We start from the raw sequence: 20,036 nt of genomic DNA, 5'->3' as shown, positions 1-20,036 counted from the left end.
AATGACCTTCTAAACCGATTAAATTACATAAATTTTATTTTAATATTTATTTTTCATTTTTCATATATTAAAATTATTAAGTTTTATATCTATATATGTAATTATGAACATTTATATGTTGTTAATATGGTTTAAATAAATGTATTTTTCTTAGTTTTGTTTATAATTTATAATTTTTTATTTTTCTAACATATATTTTTATATAATTTTATATATATAATGTTTTATGTTGTAAACGCTTAAACCGCCTAAAAATTGTCTAGGTCCCGACTAAGCATTCGAGGCGCTAGGCGCTGAGTCACCGCCTAGATATCGCCTAGCGCTTTCTTGAACACTGCTCTAGAGTAGCAGCATGTAGATCCAAGTGAGAAAAAATAGTAACGTTTACACTGAAAAAAGCGTGATGAATAAACAGTAAATATTCCTTTACTCTATTTTAGTTTTCATTTAAAAATTAAAATAAAATCCAAAGACAGTATGATACAGAATTGATAAACTAACAAAATGTTTTTTTTTTTTAAACATGGAAAAACAAATATTAGGAGAGTAAATTAATATTTAGGCTTATTTCTTCAATATTTTTTTTTCTTATTAAACTAATGTTATGTTATAAACTAGTTAAACAACTAATGGGGAAAAGAACATATCTAATTTAAATATACTTAGGAAATTTGAATTACATATGTTACTCAATTATTTGAGGGGAAAGAGAGAAAGATATATCTACATTTTGGATTTGGTTAAGCAAATATTTGAATTAGAGAGAAGAGATCATCAAGTACTTGGGGGGTGATGAGTACTCTTCAATTAAGCATCTTCATGGATTCAATTTAACCCACTCGTATCGTCCACCTTGTAGTGGCTCCTCTTTCTCGAAATCAAAGTTATACCTAAAAAAAATCAATTAGTCTCCAAATCCTAATTAGTATGAAAAAAACTTTTAATTAGTTCATTATTAATTCGAATTTAATTATAAGAAACAAAATAAAGCCTTACTTGATAGAAGATTCCAAGATTTGATTGCGTAGATTAGTCTCCGCCGCTTGGAAAAAATCATCTAACTCAGTTTCCTTCACATTCGTCGTCTCACAACTCTTCTTCTTATTCATCTTTAGCCGACGACGAGACTCAACAACAACATCTTCTTCTGAATCCATCGATGATAAATCATTATAAATCCATGACGTTCCACTTTCATCATCTTCACCGTTATTTTCCTGGAAAATTCAACAAAAAAAAAGAAAAAAAAAATTCAAAATCTGGAAATCAAAAAAAAAATAAAACAAGAGAAGAAGAGGATGATTGGCTTTGATCACCTCAACATAATCTACAAATTCGATTCTCCGTTTAGATTTCTCTTCCGATCTAGAACAACACGAAACCGACGACGAATCATCTTCTCCGATTTGACAGCACTGATCATCTCCTTCTTCTTCTTCAACCGGCGGAACCGAAGAATCTCGCCGTCGAACTATCACAACACTCGTCTCCGACGCTCCAGCTGAATTCCTATCCACCGTTCCACCACCACGATTATTCGTCGCCTGTACGACGCGCGGCGACGATATTATCCTTGATGATTCCACCTCCTCCTCCATCTTCCTCCTCTTCACCGCCGGAGGCGTCGTTACTCCATTTTCTTCCACCGCTTCTCGTTCTCTTCTCCTAACCGCCGCCATTATCTCCGATGACGTCACCTTTCTTCTAGATCTCTCTCTCTCTCTTTCTAAAAATCACTCGTTTGTGTTCTCTTTCTCTCTCTAGCTCTCTCGCGTATTGTTTGTTCTGTTATAGATGGTGACGATTGATTTTAATCGTAGTATTTTAACGGCCACGATTAACTCTTGTCGTTTTCATTGAGAAAGAGAAATAAAGCCTCGTGTGAACTAGGAATAGTGTAACGGGAAATTTGACGGCGCCGTTGATAGATGGGTGATTTTATTAAACTGTGTGATCGACAAGTGTCCCTGAAATTGATACTATTCTGTTACAACAGTTCCTAAACATCAAAGAATCAAGGGTCTAATCTTTTCTAGGAGTGGGGGATTATTGAGTTTTTGAATTTGAAATTTTCTTTTTAATTAATACTACTAATTTTTTTTTTAATTCTATTTTAATAGAGTTGTTTTGCTTTTCCTGAGAATAATTCTCGTGGTTTTAAGATAAGATTGGTGGATTTGTTTAATTTTTTTTTTTTTGGATTGTAATAATTGTGTGTTTTAGATTTGAAAGACATTATTATCCTTAGGTTTATAGAGATACAACGATTATGCCATTGAATTTTCGTCACTAGTTCACGGACGACTAACAAATTGGAATTGTGTGTAAGACCATCCCAAATGTGTTTTTTTTTCTTTTGTTTACGATGTGTGTCGTATATTTTTTATATGGTTCGATTAATTTTGAAGTTGGACAATGTTTAAATGGTAGGTTAGTGAAATGAATTTTTCAGTAGGGTAAAAAATAAAAATAAAAATGAAATTATATCAAAAAGACCTCAGTTTCATAACCAATTTACTAGTGGAAGGACTCAATTTAAATCTAGAATACATAAAACTACAACAAAGCGATTTTAATCGGATAATATTGTACAGTTTTACAAAACATCTGCAACTAGAAGATTCTCTGTAGATCATATAGCGAAAGCAAGCTTGTCGTTCTCCATTTTTGTATTGTTTTTGTCGATGGCTAAAGTTTTAAAGTGAGGTTGATGTGCTTAATATATAGTGTTTGATTAACGGGTTGGTGATGGTATTGAGTTGGGAAACACACACAAGCCTTCATTAAACTCCATATTTGATGTATAAAAACATTGTTAATTTTGTGTTTAGTGATGTTTTCCTTTTTGAATCAACCCTTGATTAGATGACGTTTCATAGTTTTGGCTGTTTCATATGAGATTAACGTAATTTACAAATTTAATTTGTGGGGATCATGTCTAGGTGTGAAGCTATATCACATGATTCACAACCACTGTTGGATTGTCAAAATAAAAAGATAACAGAATGATAATTGATGGAGGTGGGTGGACCCGGGAGGACCCTAAGCTAGGCTAAATATTCCACACTAAACGTTAATTAAATTTATCAAACTAAAATGTAATACACTGATTAACAAATGCTAATGCCACGACGCAATATTGTCCTTTTATTAATGTTATATATTAGTATGAAACATTTGAACATGATCGACGAGACAAAACAAAAACGATAATTAAGTTGATAAACTACTAAGTACTAACTAATCAGAGTAACAAACAAAATTAATTACATTTGTTAATTCTTTAAAAAAATGATTACGTTGTGTATTTGTATTGTGTTGCATTGTAGTGAACGTTTCTTTCGCCATTATTTGTGACTTGTGAGACGCGAATGATTGGAAACTTTAACTTTACTTAGAAACTTTTTACTATGACCGGCCTATCTTAAGAATATTATCAAATTGCATGCAATAAGTAACTCTAAGTTTTGACAAAAAAAAAAAAAGTAACTCCAAGTTAACAAATAAATTGGAAGGTTCAAGGTTGAGTCCTTTGTGTCTCTATTAAATGAAATCTCTCCCTCTTTACGTACAAGAATTTAAGTGGTTTATTGGAGTTTCTGTTAGAAAATAGGAGTAATGATATGTTTTGACAATATTATCAGAAATTAGTATCACATCAAAGAAATTACATCTGACTATATAAAATAACTAGGGTATGTCAACAACTAAGATCTATCTTTTTCGGACAAAATATCCTTCAATCTAGTGCAACATATTAAATGCAAAATGCCACAACTAAATGCTATTGTAAAACAATTTATTACAGCAACAACAAAAAATATTTGAAAACACGACTTATACAACGTGACATATAGTCTAAGATCATCTCCACTGGTAGTTACTCTCATGATTCTCTTGCAGTTGGCCCCAAAATATGAATTTAAAAACTATATTTCGGTCCATTTAGCTGAGTATCGATTTTTTGGGAAGCATTTAGAGCAACCCATGAAAAACGATACGTGGTTTAATGAGATTGGATGATACATAAATATAAAAGCTAATTTTTTTATTTCTCCATTTTCTTATTTGTTTCCCCACAATCTCTCTCTCTTCTCTGTCAAAACAAACGGAGATTCAAAGGCGATTACTATGGAAACCAAATAATCAGTGGATTCACCTTAAACCATCAGATTTTTCCAGCTAAAACTGGAGGGTTTTTGGTTGAGGAAGGCGATGGCCACTCGAATCGGCTTAAACCGGAAGATTTGACGCTTCGGTGACGATCAACCTCCTTCTGCGACAACGACGGCGGCTTAGTCTTCTGATAGTGTAAAGCAGACGACGAGATCCACTGGGAGACGAATCAAACAGAGAAGGTTTGTCTTCTCATCTCTTACTTATTGCATGTTGTTAATGTTAGGGTTTAGGATTAATTTCGATTTGATTGTGAGAGTGGTTAATGTTTGATGTTCAATTGGTTTTGATTTTTGTTTGGAGGGTTTACTGGTTTCGGCTAACTCTTAGATAGATTCTCTTGGCTAATCTTGGTATTGTGATGTTCAGAATCTTTGATATGTTCTTGCTGATTTAGGTGTTGTGATGTTTTGTTGTTCATCAGAGTTTACTCGTAGGAACTCTTTTGGTGGAGAAGACAAAGAGAACGAGACCAAAGCTGTTACATCAGAATCTTCTTGTTTGATAAGGAATCGTCTCTTCATCTTCTAGCTTCCTCGAAATTAGGTTTTTTACTCTAGCTTTGTTCTGATTCGTCTTCTATTGTTGTGTGAAGAAGTATTTTGGAGCAATGGAGATTGATAGAGAAGATGGAAGAACACCGAATCAGCTGAGACCACTTGCTTGTTCCCGTAACATCCTTCATCGTCCTCATGGTTCTGCTAGCTGGTCGCAAGGTACTTGTTGTTTCTTATTTGTTTGATAACATATATCAACTTTCTCAATATCTCTCAGATGGGTACTTTTTGAATGGGATTGATGGAACTTTCTAATGGTTATGCTTCTCGTTTTTTGTTTCAGGAGATACAAAAGTACTAGCTGCAATTTATGGACCTAAAGCAGGAACAAAGAAGAACGAAAATGCTGAGAAGGCTTGTTTTGAAGTCACACGGTGTAATAAAACCGGGCAGATTGGTAAGTCGTAAATGCAGTTTTAGTTCAATCATGTCTTGATGTGGCTTTGTTGCTTGAGTATGTGGTACATGTAACTGTTATGGTGTGATAATGATGTAACTGTTATGGTGTGATATCATGTAACTGTTATGGTGTGATAATCATGTAACTGTTATGGTGTCAACACTGAGCTCTACATGATTCTGTAACGACTCTCACATTGCTCACTCTTTGTGCAGGTTAGACTTATTCTTCTTATTTGTCAACACTGAGCTCTACATGATTTTGTAACGACTCTCACATTCTCAGGTTTCGTTCATGGCTTTGCCTAAAACAATCTCACATGGTGATGTTAATCGTGTTGAGGATTCTCTTACTTGAGAAGGTATGCTCCTTTCATGTTCCATATCTTATTTTTTGTTTTTGTGATATCATTTTAGATTTTTCCATCAATTTTGTTGGTTTTTTTTAATCAAAAGAAATTGATATTTGATTTGAATCTCAGAAGACAAAAATTTGGTGCAACCCAACAATAAATCTTATTCCTAATTTTGTAACATATGTTTAATATTTTTAATTTTGTATCTTATGTTTAATATTCCGAATTTTGTAAAATATGTTTAATATTCCGAATTCTGTAACATTTTATTTTTTTCTGTTTAATGTAATATAAATAAGATAAATAATTTTTTTATTTATGATAGATTAGTAAAATTTGATAATTAATTAACAAATAATAAAAAAAATATTTAAATGATGAGCAACCTTTATTAGGTACTCTAGTAGAGAGATGATTTTGGTTAAATTTTAAGTGGGTTACTTTTATTATTTTAGTATTAATTTTATGATTAACTAATCCTTGAATAATTTGAGTGGGTTGCTGGAGTAATCATGCTCTAAGAGAACCTCGATAGTAAATTAGTAATAATGATAAAAAAAAAGTTCTTGTTAGACTTTAGAAATTGTATAATCGCTTAATATTCTTACCTTCGTTATAATTTTTTTGATAATTTATATAGTTAGCTACACATATGGTTACACTCATTCTACGCATAAACCAAAACATTGAATATAACAAAAAAGAAATTCGAGTGGAGAAAAAAATCAGCAACAAGCTGAAAATTATAGTATTTTGATAAATAAAGTTTAGAATGCATCTTCATCTGCCAAAGAAAGCTGACGAGAACTTTATCTAATTAAAGAGATGAAATAATGATATATTTTTTATTTTAAGCAAAATTTAGAAAGGAAATAAGTGATGTACTTTTGAAAATTATACACGAAACTCAATTTATAGTGGGGAAAAGAAAAGAAGAAAAAGCAATCACTTTCTAAGTCGAACTTTTTCTTTTTCTACCTATGGATTTCCCAAGAGGCTCCAATAAACCCTACAAAGACTCTCTTTCCGAAAGGGAGATTCATGAGTTAAATTTTTATTTATTGAATTAAAACTGATTCATCTTTCTTCTTCGATTTTATATCGATGGAGGCATGTAAAGATGCCATTATTCACGTGGTTTTCGTCTCTGTCAACCTTTTCTTATGTCAAATGAAAAATAAAGTAAACTTTTCATGCGTTGCTTATGAAATATATCAAATATTATTGGAACATATCTGTTGATGATAAATATATAAATGGAGAAGCATGTCATCGTTTTTTGGAGTCATCACATGTATCATCAAATGTTGTTATTTCAATTAAACGAAAGAAATTTACTAAAGTAATTTATTTGACCAGTCGAAACAATATCGTGTTTTATATTCATTAGAAAACTGAATGTATTATTTGACGATTATATCCACCCTTCTTGAAAAAGTAAAGACTAATTAGATGATAGAAATTTGGATCATTTTTTTATTTTTATAAAGTTTCAAATTAGAATCGGTGGATACAATTAGTAATGCTACAAATTCTAGAAAGACCAACGAGAAACCCATAAAAACGACTTCGTTAATCTTGTTACATCAGTTAGTTAAATAAATCAAAATTGGTTTTGTGGATTACGCCGCAACCGAAATTTGTAAGTCAATTTGCATTACCACTTAAAACCCCTATATATATAGATCATCGAGAAGCTAGATATGCATGTTCGTGTAAGACACAAAGACGTCCAGACGATGTATCCAAATTGTAATAAATATACACACCTAATGATAATTGGCATGATGGTGAACTAGCAGAAGAGGACAAGCTACATTTTTTTAGATGTTAGAAGCTATGCAAATAGCTAGAGCCCCAGATAATTAAATACATTTACATCTACCTAAATGCATGTACGTATCCACGTAATAAAACTCTCGCATATGTATAAAAACACCACGATATATACGTATATGGGTTGGTTGGGTTACTTCGGTACAGGGTATATAGTAATACTATACTAGCAAATGCACGTGGTAACATGCCACCACCCATACCATACGGCAATATATATATAGTCAAACCAAACCAATGGACTGGTTATGTATAAAAGTTTATAAGATTGTGCTAATATATGCCCTTAGGGTAGTGGCACTTTTATGGCCGAAAGGTTGTTGAACATGAATTGATAGTAATAATTAATTTTAATAATATCATCAATCATTGGAGAAAGTTTTCACTGGAATTCTGAATGACATATTAATTTACAAAAAAGTGTAAATCGTTTAATCGTTGTAAACATTTTGATTAGAAATTGGGATAATATTATTATTTACTTAATTGCACTCGAGTTTATAAATGAAATCGTAATTTTAACAAGGTTATTATTTTTTTTTTTTTTTTCGTATTACGTATGAATAAGAGTGTAGTGTGTGACACGTTATTAAAACGTCGAACATGAGAATTCTCCGTACGAACTTTCTAGCATTGGACAAACCTTCCCAAATGAGCATCTTGGGTAGGAAACTAAGCATGCTCCTACCAACTGTCCTATGATAAAAGTTTGCAAAGCCCACTAGTAGAGAGTAAGCGGAATCACAAACACAAGCAGCTTCTTCGACTCATGATTCATGAATAGCTTCCAAACAATATTAGCGAGTTTCATAAAAATTCAAACCACTATATATCTCCTCTGTTTCGTCTGCTTTAATTCTTACTTTTGTAAACTGCGCGCAAAGGTCCAAACCAAACTCTTATGTGCAGTTTTAAATTTCATGCAAGTAAACAAACCTTAAAACAAGGAGAATGAAAAAAACACGAGTAGCACAAGCGGTATCCCTACATAAAGCAAACACAAACACACAAAATAATATTTGATAATAATAATTAAATAGTAAATTTTCAATTTATAAGAAAGAATAAATTGATAAACAAAAAAAATAAAGAGGAAAATGCAATTTTGGTGGTTAGTGGGAAGTAGAAGAGAGGACAACGAAATGGTGTCGTCATGTTAAAGAGTAAATGAACTTCGAGAAGAAGTGCTCTCTTATCGTGTGTTCCCTTCTTCATGGTCCATCGATCGTTGTCTATTTAGAGGTGATCACGTGGACCTCCTAAGTTCGTCTTCTTCATTTTAGGCCACGTGTCCATACTTAGCTTTTTGCTCTTCCATTTTATAGCCATGGTAAAAACAATTTATCGCATGTAATCAAAATATGTAAGCTGTTAAGCTAAAATGGGATTATGGGACCAAAACAACAAATTAATATATTAAATTTTAGTCATTTTATAGTTTATCTCTTTTAGTTATTTCGTAGTTGATTAAGAGAATTTATAGATTGCCCTCCTTGTTTTAGACATTTCATATAATATTTCATAAGTTTTTGAAAGTATATACTATATGGTTTCTACATATGTCGCTCATCATTCAATTATGTTGTATGTGTTTTGTTGTAAAAGCATAACGACAAAAATATGATTTGACTTNTTTTTTTTTTTTTTTTTTTTTTTTTTTTTTTTTTTTTTTTTTCTTCTTGGGACATTATGATGCTCTACATGATATAGACGATTTTTATACACTTCTTAAGTGAACTTTACATCTTTTTTTCTTTGTTTAATTTTCATTCTAATATGCGGCATATCCTCTTCTCTAATTTTTTTTCCCAATAAAATAACAGGAGTCTGTTTCTGAAAATATAATAAAATGTGACGAATGATAAAGACAATTAATTTTGGGATATACACAACTGGATGAGGGGAGTTAGGTTTTATGGTCAAGAAGATTCAGTGAAGTCTTTTATTGAATGAAATCCATTTGGTGTTTTTTTTTAAACAAAAAAAAAATATATATATATATATCGTTTATGCTTTTTAGAATGTGTAATCTTTTCAAGAAAGAAGAAAGTATTGGGCTTTCGTTTTCCTTAAATATAAAATGAGTGTGGTAAGAAAGTTCGTTCGAATCAAGAAAATTGATATGGGTTTCAATATTTGAATATCATCAGCAAACTGGGGCTGCTTCCTCGATTATATGACGAGTCAACAATTGAAATCTTGCAGCACAGTTCCATTGTAGCCTAAAGGCCCTAAACCATCACGTTATTGGGTCAAACCAAACACATTTTTACAAATCTTATGATTTGCATGTATTCTTACATTGTGCGGGATAATATACTGTACATCTAAATCTCAAACATCATGCTGGTTTACTTAATTCCATGGACCTCAATCATTATAGAAAAGACCATGACAATCAGATAAACCTTAAAACTAAATTAGACAATTTAACAAAGATCGTAAGTTAATTGAGACAAATCTACGTGATCTCACAAAACTTCCAAGTGTCGACCAATTTTGTTTGTTTGAAGGTTGTAATGACTCGCACCGTTTGATTCTTACATCGATGAGTGCCACGCCGGATCCCACTCAAAAGGTTCAAAGACTTGAAGTCTTGAACCATGTGGTACCAACTCAAAATCCTTTTCGTTTGTTAGGAATATTAAACAAATAAAGACAGGACAATCCCTAATAAACAAATTTCTCCTCTTCTTTTTTGTTTTCCTTCTTCTTTGTAGTATAAGAAAACTCAATACATTTAATCCCTGAAAACAAAACGACGAACTAAATTAATAAAACTATCAAAGTGGGTATGAATAAAGAAAACTAATTTGATGGGTGAGGCTGCTTTCCCAATATTTCGTAATTTTCCTCTTTGTATAAACACGATGGAAGGAAACACATGAAAAATTGTATATTTTTATATTTATATATGTAAGTGAATAGTGATGATATGTTACGTAAATTATATCGCATGCCTAAGCCTAAAAAATGATTATATGTATATAATTTATGTTTTTCATGCCTAATTAACACTAATAATAAAGTATCCCCTATATATTAATAGAGAAACATTCTAAAAAATTTTTGAAGTGTCGCGCTTACAGAACTTCTACACTTTTTTTAATAAATGCATTTAATTCTCATTATTATTATTTACATAAATATGTCATTAAAATATTATGAGCCAATGTTTTTTCTCAATTAGTTTTTAAAAACGAAAGATTTAATCAACTATTAAATCCGAAAATGTATTTAGTTATCATTTTCATAATCAATTTACTTATTAAAAGTAAATTATATTTCACAAACAGGGGATACTTTATTATTAGTGTTACCAATTTTATCATTTTTCTCATTGTATTTTTAAACTTAGGATTAGTTTAAATTAAATCGATTAATCTAAAAAATATTGCTTTATCTATTTAATGGTATTGTGATATAGATAATAATGTGAAACATAAAATATTTGAATTTGATTTTTAGAAACATAAAAAAACATCAAAATTTTCGTGACCACCTTAAAATTCTTTTTGAAATTCAAACATTTCAGGGGTCAAACATATTTTACAAAAAATAAACGCAAATTTGAATAAACAAAAAAACTTTACTTAGATATCTTGTTTTATACAAATGAATCTTAAATCTCAAATAATTTTACTCATAATATTTTATTTAAATTGATTTATCCGCACACAGTGCGGATTGGTACCTAATATATATTATATATGAGATTTATATGTACTTTATATGACTTTATTCACGTGAAAGAAACTTAATTATTTTTGGATGAGCTTTTTTGGGTTAAACTATTATATGGACTGTTTATCATGTATTAGGTATGTGTGCAATAAATATCGACCGTCGACGCATAGACCTCAGGCTAAAATTAGGATTGCTCAAATAAGGCTTTACCATCAATGGACGACCGTCTCAAACTGCGTCAAACCCGGTACGTTATACTATTTTGTACCAACAAACTTTTTACTCCGATTAAGTTTTTCATTTTAAGTCAATTACATAGTATAAGCCGACCAGTTATATAAACATAACGTACGGTGTCAGTAGCTCGAACTCTTGTGTATCATTGTATTTTCTATACGTTTATTTTTTATTTTGTCATATATGCGTTTGTATTTCTAGTGGTTTCTAGAGTTACAGTACTATGAAAAATGTATTCTCTTTCAATAATAACTATATAATTTAGCAAAAAGATTGAATATTCTTCATCGCTGTTTTAGGATCTTTCAAAGAAAAATTTCGTATTGCAACTATTCTTTTTACTATATATATCTTGATTAACACTTCCAAACTAACAACATTAATTAAAAGTATATTTGAAAGAAATCAAAAGTCTCTTTCCTTCTCATCCCGCTTCAGAAATTTAAAGTCTTTTTGCCCACAAGACTCGTTCATCAATGTATAAAATAATATTAACATCAATTATAAACTAAATGATCAAATAAAGATAAAGAGGTAGACGAAAAAGGGACATTATAACATCCGCTTAACAAAGGGTTATTAAATAAAGACCAAGGGTAATTATTTGAATTGATTATGTGCCTAAACAATGTTTATTTAAGTTTAATACTACAAAAATTCACCCATGGAAGAATTATTAGTCATTATTAATCTTTAGTGTAAAGTATCATCATCAGTTCATCACTACTTGTATTGATGAACAGAACAAAAGTGTAACGTTTCAGAACAGACTGACGCGCGTGGCTCTTTCACTTTAATTTAAAATTTTATTCATCTTTTTTTTTAATAATAATAATCAAAAAAACATAATTAACCTTAAACTTGTGATAGTCAACTTCTAAGTTTCTAATTAAAACTTAGTATTATAGCAACTTACGTAATGATACCAAATGGGAAATATATTAAATTTCAGAAACAAGGAAGTTAATAAATTTCCTGATCAGAAAAACTTAATTTAAACAAAAAAAAAATTATTTCGGTATCATAAAAGATATTTTTTTTTGAATTTTTTTTTGTATCATAAAAATTGATTTTTTATAAAGTTTTATCAATAATGCTAATAAATTATAAATTTTAAGAATCATTAAATGAAAATTTTAAAAATTTGACAATTACTTTGGCTAACAATTTTAAAAATATGTTATTGTAAATAATTTATGTACTTATAGCTAAATATTAAATGTTTTTTTTGTTGTTGTAAATTAGCCTCTTAATTGCTAGATTTTTAATTAATAGGAAAAAAAGACAGTAGCCATGTTTTAATGACAAAGGCTCTGCTTTCCAGGTTTGTTAGTAAATATCATTATTACAAAATCTTTGCTCAGACCCCAACTTGCTTAAAAACTCTTTTGGGTTTAGCTTCTTCTTAGATTCTCTATAGCTGAACTAGATTCATGAATCCATCAACTCGTCTCTGTATCTTAAAGGCAGTAAAGGCCTCTGTTTAGTTGTACTTACTCTGTTTTGATAAGCTCCGTGACACATCAATGGCGGAGTTCATCTGTTTATTCGGAAAGGTTCCCTTTTTTTAATCTCTCTTTCGTATATCTCTTTGTGATTAAGCTTCTGGGTATCTCTGCATGTATGTTTTATCAATCGAATCTTTGGATTTCCTGATTTAGTACCGACTCTTTCCTGATAAATTGAACCAAGATGTGTTGTTTCTATGATTCCGATTAAGGAAGGAAGAAGAAGATTCATTTTGATTTTAGGGTTTAGATATCTCAATTAAAGACTCTTTGATTTTGAGATGTTGTTTTGGTTTGTAAACAGGACAGTGCAGCGATTGTTATAAAGCAACCAAAGAAATCACCATTGTTCTTAAGGATGATAGTTTTGGTGTTCGCTATGGTTTGTGGTCTCTACATTTGCTCCGTTTGCTTAAAACAGTTCGGTTATGTCAATCTCCAAAGCTCCCAACTTGTTCAAACTAGTCCTATTGATTCTCACTCGTTACGCTTTGTTACTCGGATTCATTACCCAAAGCCACAGACTTTTAATAGGTAATAATCTAATGATGTCTTTATTCCTTGTTCTTCTTGTTTCATGTGTCTTTTGCTTATTGAAATCTTTTTGTTTTTGGGTTGATGAAACCAGAGATGAATGTGGGCATAATCCGGTGAGGTACTTTGCGATATTGTCGATGCAGAGATCAGGAAGCGGTTGGTTTGAAACATTGTTGAATAGTCATAACAATGTGAGTTCTAATGGAGAGATCTTCTCGGTTTTGGATAGAAGAAAAAACATTACTTCAATCATTCAGACTCTTGATAGAGTTTATAATCTTGATTGGTTTACGAGTGCTTCAAAGAACGAGTGCTCTGCTGCTATTGGATTCAAATGGATGCTTAACCAGGTATAATAAACAAGTAACATAACTTGATTCGTTACGGAGTCAGTCACTGAGTTTCTTAATACGATTCTGTGTGCAGGGTTTGATGGTTAACCATAAAGAAATAGTAGAGTACTTTAACAGAAGAGGTGTCTCGGCGATATTTCTATTTAGAAGGAACCCTTTAAGAAGAATGGTTTCTGTGTTGGCAAATTCTTATGACCGTTATGCTAAGCTGTTGAATGGGACTCATAAGTCTCATGTTCATTCTCCTGAAGAGGTTTTGTTTGTAATTATTATGTATGCATACAAATGCTTTGTTTATTTTGTTGATTCTTGATTTTGATTCCACTGCAGGCAGATGCACTTTCTAAGTATAAGCCGGTTATCAACTCGACATCTTTGATCCACGATTTACAAGAAACAGAGAATTCAGCTGCAAAAGCGTTAGAATATTTCAATACCACCCGTCATATCGTTGTCTTCTACGAAGATCTCATAACAAATCAAACGGTAACGTTTACAAAACAGTCTTAAAGTTGTTATCTTTTGCTAAACACTCAACAGACTCAAAGTTTGTGTGCTTTTTGGGGTTTTGGATGCAGACATTGAAACGAGTTCAAGAGTTTTTGAACATTCCTGTGAAGGATTTGTCAAGCAGACAGGTGAAAATACACAGAGGAGATTTGTCAGATCACATAAAGAACTGGGAAGATATAAACAAGACATTGAACGGGACCGAGTACGAGAAATATCTACGAGCAGATTATTAGTGTTTTTAGCTATCATCATAGAGACTTTTTCTACTAAAGGGTTTGCAAAATGCAAAAAAGGGTCTTCTGTTTGAAGCTTTCTACTTCCTTAGGTTCTTCTTCTTCTGCTCAACTACTTTGTTGAGCTTTTCTTTTTAGAACAGATGCTTTTCTTTTTAGAACAGATATGATTTTGGTTTCTTCTTCTTTAATCTTCTCATTGGTTGTATAGGGACTGGAAAATGTATTTGCTTCTTTTTTAGATGTCAATTTAGTTGTTCTGTGATAGTTGATTTTGAGGTACATGACATACATGTATGTTTTCTTTTTGGACTTTTAATTTCACTATTTTCATAGATGAAATGGGCCTTGAGAATAGGCCCAAGAAGACTATTCGGATTCCCATTTTCTGCTTTGGAATATTCAGTTTTTGACTTGGACATTGTGACCTTCACATGATTCATGTTTGTTTTTTTCTCATCGACATTTTTTTTACTTGTAAAGTGTAGTGGAGAACTAAATTGTTTCACGAGTAGTAGTTTACATAATACTAACATTCATGTAACAGTTGTAAATATCACACAAACAAGGGTAAGGGTACATTGACTATTAGGGTAAACTCGAACTTTTCTTTTGTTTGGTAAATAGCTTCTTGAGTTAGATTATAAATGCATAGAAAAGAAACAAGGGTACATGGCTTCACGTGAGTTTAATGATGCACTATTCTATTCCATATCACGCAATTTTATACGACTATGTACTACTCCATGTACATATTCATTGATGTGTGAGTGATACTAATAGATGATACATTATTTAATCAAAGAACACAATTATGCACAACTGCCAATGGTATTTTGGCTAAACCGTGTAAGAAATTAAATTTTGCTTTACTATTTTGCTATCAAAACTAGTTATCTATGCATGTCTACCTAACTATTCTTAAAAATAAGTGGTTGTTTTTTGGGCATACTTAGGGTCTTTATTCTTTAATTAACCATCCTCTTCTTTAGTGTTATGAGAAAATAGTATACCACTGAAAACTAAGGTTGTACACTTTGTACGACTAATCAAATCAGAGAGAATAATATCTCAGCTTTCATTATAAAGATTCACTTTGGCCTTTGGGGCAGGAAGTAACTAAAGAAGCTTCGAAATAGTGTTATTAATTGAAAAAGATGCCTATAACATACCAAAAAAAGGAAAAAGCAAGAGTGAATGTCTCCGAACCGCTAAAATTTTTAGACGGACCAACTTTAAGGTTGGAAAGGTGAGGGAGTGAAATAGCCTTACAAATCTATGATCGTGACTTGTGATTCCTTATAATTTGATTCGTTCTGTGATGTTTAATATTGGAATAGCGACCTTTTTCTATGAATAATATGTAATGCGACAGTTCATAAATTAGGCAATATTAGTATTACATACTTTCTTTTATATATAAACTAATCGACTACAATTCGAAAAGAAAACAAAGAGTATATACTAGTTGAAAATGCTTAAAGTAAGCACAATCATTATGTCCTCATCATACTTAAACTAACATGGGCTTCTCATAATTAACTAATGAAGAGAGTTAATTAACCCCACCTTATATCTCTTTAAGTGCTTACACCTTCCAAATCAAATTATTAATTATCTCGTTGATAATCAAAGAGAACCCTAGACTTCGAAACCTCCTAGAGTCCTAGGACAATCACACGTACGCGTGATTTCAAATTGTTCTTTCTATTTCTTTCGACTTCCTAGCATAGGGGATTCTTCATCTTATTTTTGTTTTCCATTTTCTTTGTTGATAAACTTCTCAAATTCACGCTTTAACAAACAACATGTAAAATCTACGACTCGTTTTTCAATTATTTCAAGCAACTCTTGTGGAAATCGTGGATTATGTATACTTTTGATATCTCCACATATATAAAATACCCCCGAGGGACATGTACCATGTCAAGTTTGTGTGTGTGTTTCTTTTTTCTTTCTTTCTTGTGTGATCAAACTGTTTCTCGTCGCTTGCGTGAAATAAATGTCAAGTTTGTGTATGCATATCATTTTAATAAAGAGGTAGAGAAGTTGACTAATCGTGGTAATTATATGATCAAGTCTGACGACGACAAAATTTAAAATCAAGGGTGATTAATCACCAAGAGAAAACACATTATTGTGTTGCCAAAATTCTCTCGTTTCTTTAGAAAAGAAGAACAACTTGTACAATACATACATTGTATTGTATAAAATATAAATAGAATCGAAGCCTGGGGTGGCGGAGGCTACGGTAGGTCCCTTATCGGAAAAACTTCCCTGTGTGCAGGAGCCAACCAAATTAAAGAGCTTTCTTTCACTTTTCAACATGTCCATTCACTGATGTCAAAACAAAAAGAAAAGAAAAACATGTCCATCCACTATTTTGTTACTTTTATAATCCCTTTTCTGTAGTATCAATATGCATGCGCATTGTTCAACCAATATTGCACTTCTTCGATATCCAAACTAAAGACTTCTAATGGTTGAAACAGGCAAATCCGTTTGTATGCTAAATCAATTTTTATTTAGACATCAAGAAAAATAGAAAAAGATGTCGTAAACCAAATAGTTTACAGCTAGCCTGTTCCAAAAATAAAACAGTCTAGTCCGAATAAAACAGTTTGCTCCGTTTACAACATTCATTCAATATATAATAAATAGATGCTAGTTCGATTACATACAATTAATTTCGCTTCATCATTCTCATGTTAAAAAAGCGGTTAGCAAATGGGTATTATATAATACAAAAAATATATTTCGAACCGATTCGGTAAAAGATAAAATTCGAACTGATATGATACAATCTGCTTAGATTTTTTTTGTTGTAAATTGCCTGAAAAATGCTAAGGGTTGAGGAGATTGACAAGAAATAGGCATAGGAATCAAATTTGAGATTTGATGTCTAGTAAGAATATTCTTTTATGTTCTAATTTCCAACAGTTAGTGGCAATCATATCGATTCTTTTGTTTGTCAACACGGTAATTATATTGATTTAACTCTTAAACTAATATGATATTATGTCCTACATGTGAAAAAGGGTTTAATTAGGTGAAGACCAAAAAAAATAAGTGAGTGGTGAGTGACGCGTAGGGACCATATAGTGGTTTTGTTGATGGTGATGGAGCCTTTGACATTATTCTAGTGAATCTATTGACTACTTTCACTTTTCTATATTTTGGTTTAATTATTCCCTCTTTTGATTTGTGTGTTTTTTTTGTCACTATTATTTATTTGGAATGGTATATTCTTTGAAGCATGGCGGCGTTGTCGGACACTTGCGAGTTGGCAAGGAAACTAATAACATCCACAAACATACACCAAGTCAATAAGATTGTTCTTATATAGCGATTCTCGTCCCCTCATCTGAAGACTGGTTTCGAATTTTTAAGCTAGTATAACATTTAGTTCATGAGATTCAAAACCAGAAGCACCTTTAATTTTTTTTTTCTTTTCTTTCATCTCATATGATCCTACCATTTCAGCATTATAATAACCAATATTTTTACGATGTATATATATCATTTATCAAAATCTCACAAATATGCAAAATACAATACTATGTTGTTTTAAAGGAAAACTCAACTTACAATGTTTGAAACTTTCCGAAAACTATAAGTCCACAATATTTTTTATATATATTTTATTGATTTGTGTTCTAAGTACAGTATTATGATTGAACATTAATGACGAGAGTGATTCGAAATCAACAAAAAAAAAAAAGGTATCAATCTCTAAAAGTCAAGAGTATTGTTTAACTTTGAAATCTTTTCATACAACAACAAGACATTGATGGTATAGCCAACCTTTTTCATGGGGTATTGGAAGATCTCTATATTTGTGACTGAGATCATCTTCTTATGCGTATTATGTAAAAAGTATTATATATAAATAGAAATCTCAACATTATGCAATAATAGCAATATATATATAGTCAAACATGCTTAGAATCCTATTTAGTATTTTTACATTTCACATTCGAGTTTTAAAAGAAGAGAAAGGTCAATTAAAAATATCTTTTGTCAAATCATTAGTGTTCTTTAAACTCGTGTGATATTAAAATAGTCTTTCGTTTGAAATACATTTCTGTGGTGGCTAAAGGGCGGCTCTTCTTAGCCTTTGATTTCATGTTAAACAATGAACCGATTAATTTAAATACTATTTTAAAATTTCAAACCAAATGTAGTTATTTCCATCGTTAAAAAAACTTTCGGAATACAAATATGTGTTGTATATTCAACAATGGAGCACTACGGGAGGTTTAGGACCGAGTTTGAAATATTGTATATTATTTTCACCTTCAACAAAAATAGCAATCTACCAATATATTGGAATCTCCTTTACACATGCTATATTGATCGTCCATTGATAGTCTATTATAGTATTTCTATTTACATTTAACCACGAGCAACGAAATAAATGTTATACTATTTAGTATCTCCCACTTGTTATTAATGTGTTTGAATAGATTTTATACTATTTGCATCATTACTTTAAAGTAGCTAGATGCTAGTAATGTCGATATACGAACGTTGATCGATTGCTAATAATTTTTTTTTTTAAATCATCATCAAAACAAGAAACGTATAATTTCATATAAAATATAAACGTGACATTTTTTTTTTTTTTGGAACTGAAACCCAAATTTGTGACTATTCGAATATTATTTCATTTTAGAACAAAGCCCTTCAAATTGACGGTCTTGATATTATTATTATATGACTACTTTGTAGTATTATCAATACTATTAAATTGATAGACAGACGGTCCAAAATCAATCAATGTGGCCATTGTGCACACATTTTTAATTTAATGAACAGCAACATAGCAATCTCATGGCACTATAAATACAATCTCTTATGGGGCATTCTTACTCCAAATTTCAGCACAGACTACTCATTTATACAAACTCCTAAACCTTTACTTCGAAATCCTCAAAAAGAGCAACAACATGAAACTACTCACTATCAGTGTGACCATTCTCGTGATCTCGATGGTATTTGCCCACACAGCAACCACCACTGAAGCAAGGAAGTTGAGGAAAACAAAAGATCAAGATCATTTTAAAGCTGGATCTACAGAAAAATTCGTGCCTACTTCTCCAGAAAACAGCCTTGGTGTGCGACATAAAAAAGGTAATACCAATGTTGAAGGGTTTCAAGATGACTTCAAGCCCACGGAAGGAAGAAAGTTGCAGAAAACGAACGGTGAAATTCATTTCAAAACCGGATCAACAGACGATTTCGCACCTACTTCCCCAGGACACAGCCCCGGGGTGGGGCATAAGAAAGGAAATGCCAATGTTGAAAAGTTTAAAGATGACTTCAAACCCACGGAAGGAACCAACGGTCAGAATCACTTCAAAACAGGATCTACGGACGATTTTGCACCTACTTCTCCGGGAAACAGTCCTGGGATAGGCCACAAGAGAGGGAATGGGAATGTTAAGGGGTCTAAAGATGACTTGGCACCCACGGAAGAAAGACATTTCAAAACTGGAACCACAGATGATTTCGCACCTACTTCTCCAGGAAACAGTCCCGGGATGGGACATAAGAAAGGAGATGACTTCAAACCCACAACACCAGGACATAGCCCCGGGATTGGTCATGCTGTCAAGAACGACGAACCTACAGCTTAGAAAAG

The 20,036-nt window shown here is 31.6% G+C and overlaps 3 protein-coding genes across 3 annotated transcripts; 2 read left to right on the top strand and 1 right to left on the bottom strand.

Annotated features, from left to right (window-relative positions):
* Window positions 631-1,768, bottom strand: LOC104791281 (cyclin-dependent kinase inhibitor 2). The gene is made up of 3 exons (XM_010517131.2): window positions 1,317-1,768; window positions 997-1,217; window positions 631-890 (listed from the first exon to the last, which is right to left on the bottom strand). Exons 1-3 carry the CDS (start codon window positions 1,677-1,679, stop codon window positions 818-820), a joined length of 657 nt encoding a protein of 218 aa, XP_010515433.1. The 5' UTR covers window positions 1,680-1,768; the 3' UTR covers window positions 631-817.
* On the top strand, window positions 12,578-14,706 carry LOC104791280. Its single transcript, XM_010517130.1, has 6 exons — window positions 12,578-12,804; window positions 13,061-13,290; window positions 13,385-13,643; window positions 13,720-13,899; window positions 13,977-14,132; window positions 14,225-14,706. The coding sequence occupies exons 1-6, from the start codon at window positions 12,775-12,777 to the stop codon at window positions 14,390-14,392; spliced, it is 1,023 nt and encodes a 340-aa protein (XP_010515432.1). The 5' UTR covers window positions 12,578-12,774; the 3' UTR covers window positions 14,393-14,706.
* On the top strand, window positions 19,320-20,031 carry LOC104699044. The gene has a single exon (XM_010414397.1). The coding sequence runs from the start codon at window positions 19,342-19,344 to the stop codon at window positions 20,029-20,031; it is 690 nt and encodes a 229-aa protein (XP_010412699.1). The 5' UTR covers window positions 19,320-19,341.

The sequence above is a fragment of the Camelina sativa genome, chromosome 6 (genome assembly GCF_000633955.1).
Source record: "Camelina sativa cultivar DH55 chromosome 6, Cs, whole genome shotgun sequence".
Taxonomy (NCBI): domain Eukaryota; kingdom Viridiplantae; phylum Streptophyta; class Magnoliopsida; order Brassicales; family Brassicaceae; genus Camelina; species Camelina sativa.
Note: the sequence above shows the minus strand (reverse complement) of the source record. Positions and strands in the feature narration are given on the sequence as shown.

Excerpts from the sequence above, each read along its gene's own strand:
- LOC104791281 (XM_010517131.2), bottom strand. The coding sequence starts at position 1,679 with ATGGCGGCGGTTAGGAGAAGAGAACGAGAAGCGGTGGAAGAAAATGGA. Across the intron at positions 1,218-1,316 it reads AATTTGTAGATTATGTTGAG|GAAAATAACGGTGAAGATGA; the intron begins GTGATCAAAGCC and ends TGAATTTTCCAG. Across the intron at positions 891-996 it reads ATCTTGGAATCTTCTATCAA|GTATAACTTTGATTTCGAGA; the intron begins GTAAGGCTTTAT and ends GATTTTTTTTAG.
- LOC104791280 (XM_010517130.1), top strand. The coding sequence starts at position 12,775 with ATGGCGGAGTTCATCTGTTTATTCGGAAAG. Across the intron at positions 12,805-13,060 it reads TCATCTGTTTATTCGGAAAG|GACAGTGCAGCGATTGTTAT; the intron begins GTTCCCTTTTTT and ends GTTTGTAAACAG. Across the intron at positions 13,291-13,384 it reads AAGCCACAGACTTTTAATAG|AGATGAATGTGGGCATAATC; the intron begins GTAATAATCTAA and ends TGATGAAACCAG.
- LOC104699044 (XM_010414397.1), top strand. The coding sequence starts at position 19,342 with ATGAAACTACTCACTATCAGTGTGACCATTCTCGTGATCTCGATGGTA.